Source organism: Curcuma longa, unplaced genomic scaffold, assembly GCF_044706935.1.
Source record: "Curcuma longa cultivar G26 ecotype Majalengka, Jawa Barat unplaced genomic scaffold, ITB_CL_G26_1.1 contig_23100, whole genome shotgun sequence".
NCBI lineage: Eukaryota > Viridiplantae > Streptophyta > Magnoliopsida > Zingiberales > Zingiberaceae > Curcuma > Curcuma longa.
In genome coordinates this window covers 3,391-6,496 of record NW_027432080.1, presented here as the reverse complement: position 1 = coordinate 6,496, position 3,106 = coordinate 3,391, and the positions used below count along the sequence as shown (strand labels likewise).

The window sequence follows — 3,106 nt, the reverse complement described above, 5'->3', positions numbered from 1 at the left end:
AATTTTTGCTCAATTATATTTGTATAAATAATCCTGGATCGGGTTTCTGGACGGATTACAAAGATGCACTTGGCTGCCGGCGTGTTCATGCTCCTGCGGAACATTCCGACCTTAACTTGGACCGGCGTCGCTGCGTCTCTAATCCAATGGGCAGCGAAGGAGACCGCCGCCAACAGCCGCTAAGCAGGGTGCATCCGTAACTTCACACAAAGCCCATGGCGTGTCTGAAAACCTTCCCTTATCTTCACCGCAGTCGCTCGCTCATCGGCTTCGGATCCCTCTTTGCTTCACCTCGCCTCTCGTCCTCACCCCATCGCCGCCTCTTCGCCACGCCATCCTTCTCCTCCTCCACCAACGCCGCTGGCATGGCTGCCGACTCCATCGTCGAGCACGTGGTCCTCTTCAAGGTCCGAGACTCAACTGAACAGTCCAAGATCGACGCCATGATGTCCGGTCTGCAATCCTTGGTCTCTCTCGACGTCGTGGCCCACCTCAACGCTGGTCCTATCCTGCGCCACCGATCCGAAGCCGCCTCCGCCGCCGGGTTTACCCACTTGCTCCATAGCCGCTACCGATCCAAAGACGACCTAGCGACCTACTCCGGCCACCCTTCCCACGTGGCCGTCGTCAAGGAACTCGTCCTTCCCATCAGCGATGACATCATGGCTGTTGATTGGGTCGTCGATCTCGACGGCCCGGTGCTGCCGCCGCCAGGGTCGGCGATGCGACTCACTCTTGCGAAGCCGAAGGAGGGTGCTGCAGCGGAACTCATTGAGACGCTAGGAAAGGTCAAGGTCTCGGCTCCAGCGGCGGTCACGCAGGTGAGTTTCGGGGAAAACTTCTCGCCGGCGAGGGCCAAGGGGTACGGCGTGGGCCTTCTGACGGTTTTTCGTAGTCTAGAGGCGCTCGACGCGATGGATGCAGGACAGAAAGATTTGGTAGATTCGGTGAAGGAGAAGGTCAGGCCGCTCCTGGAGAGCTTCATTGTGCTTGATTTTGTGCTTCCGCCTCCAACTGCTGCTAACCTTTGATGCTTCGTCACCCACAATCCACAGAGGTTCATTCCAAACTCCACCTTTTTATGATACAACTGAGCTTCCTTTGCTAGCCCCTCGAAGAAATAATTTCCTTGGCAAAATTTTAGATTTGTGGCACATGTTTCTGGAATTATTCTGAATTGATTAAATATTTTGAATCCTCTCTAGTTGTAGTTGTTAAATTATCTTTAACAAAATTGGTCTGCGAAAAACTAGAGTTTTGATTATATAAAAAGACTAGCATAAAACTGGTCAAGCTTTGTGATTGGAGTTTGAAGCAACCTCTATCAGCAACTTAACAAATGCTTATTCTTGAGACACAACTTTGCAGTGAAAGGATTGCTTGACAGCCTTAGGCCAACACCGTGTTCTTGTGTTGTGAATTATAATCCAACTTCCTACGGCGTAGATTTACAAAGACTTATTACAGTGATGTTGACTAAAAAAACTTGTTAGAGTGATGGCTTAAAATTTTAATGCTAACTGTGCTTACTTTTCTAAGTGTTTGGATTAGATTTTTCCTGATTAATACAGACATTTCAGATAATTGGGTCCAATATATTGTTAATCACTTTCATTTTAATTCAGTGTCGCATTTATAAATCATAAGCCACCCTCCCACAACATAGACTAACAAACACTTGTTAGAAGTAATGGCTTAAAGTTTTAATGTAACTACATTTATTTTCTAAATCTTTAGATTAGATTTTTTTCGTAATTAATATTGATATTTAAGATAGTTGGCTTATTTTCCGACTCTTTAAATTAGATTTTTCCCAATTAATATTGATATTAAGATAATCGGGTGCACTATATAGTTGTTTTCTTCATTTGTTTTGATCTTATTAGGAGTTGAATCATAGAAGGCCACGTTCTTTGGCCTTTGTTCTATGGTGATTCTTCTTCTCACTTAGTCAAGATGTGAGGGGCTAGATACACCAAATAGAACTTTAGTTTAGAGATCTAAATAATGTAGGTCATGTCTTGACATCCAAAATGCGAAGTGATTTAGGCAACCCAAAATAAGAAGATTCTTTGTTAGTAATGTCTTGGCATCTCACTTAACCACGTGAGAGTTGGGAGTCTCTTGGCATCTCACTTAAACACATGGTACTGAAGGGAAGAAATGGCTCATTACTCCCTTGAATTCTAACTCCAAAGATGAGATATTACTTTGGATACCATGTAGGAGTAGGGTGGAGGCCACTTCGTCTCAAATTATTGATGACTTGAAAGGAAGTATTCCTTTCACAGGCATGGGCTGGCTCGAAATGGCCCAACCCACTCAAGCCCAGCATGACTAGAGTGGGCAGTGATCTTGGTCCGGCATGACCTTGGCATTCTGCCTCAGGCTCAAACCTAATAATGAAACAGTATAATAATATTGAAATAATTATAAAATAATAATAAGAAACTGAATTTAACAGATATACTTTCTAGTAGATTTTGAAGTTGTTTTAGATATAAAAAAGGTTTATATCAAAAAAATTACAAAAGATAGCTTATGGGCTATGAGCAGTCAACCTGAATTGACATCTTTATCATGGATCACTGCATTTTTGCCAACCTAAGACTATGGGCTTGAGACATTCTATCTTCAAGTTGAATGCTCTTTCTTTTCTGGCTATGGGCCACGAACAATGAGCTATTATTTTTAAACACGGGTTGACAAGAGGATCTTTTTTGACAAGACCAAAAAAAAAACTTGGCAGGTTGAATCTCCTTTTGAGTCTTGTGTGTTTTTCGGTGACTTATATAAGCTAAACATATTTCATGTTTGTGGTCGGTAGGGATCGAAATGACGTTGGGAAAACAAATGTGAAGTATAGAGGGTAGAAGGGCTGATAGATAGAGATTGATATTTGTTCTTGCCAAATACCGTGGATAATCAAGTCATCGGCCAATGAATTGTTGATGAACACGCTATTCGAAAATAGCCGCCAGAAAAGAAAAAGGAACCTGAAAAGCACTCCAAAAGAGAGTTAGAATAGCGTCAGAGATGGATCCCGACAAGCCACTCCGACACTCAAACTAGGGTTTTGCGTGAGGAATGAGATTAACGATTTGGG

General features: G+C 43.2%; 1 protein-coding gene across 1 annotated transcript; it reads left to right on the top strand.

Annotated features, from left to right (window-relative positions):
* Positions 1-200: 200 nt before the first annotated feature.
* LOC141818050 (stress-response A/B barrel domain-containing protein UP3-like) lies at positions 201-1,204 on the top strand. Its single transcript, XM_074705638.1, has one exon. The coding sequence runs from the start codon at positions 216-218 to the stop codon at positions 1,029-1,031; it is 816 nt and encodes a 271-aa protein (XP_074561739.1). The 5' UTR covers positions 201-215; the 3' UTR covers positions 1,032-1,204.
* The last annotated feature ends 1,902 nt before the right edge of the window (positions 1,205-3,106 follow it).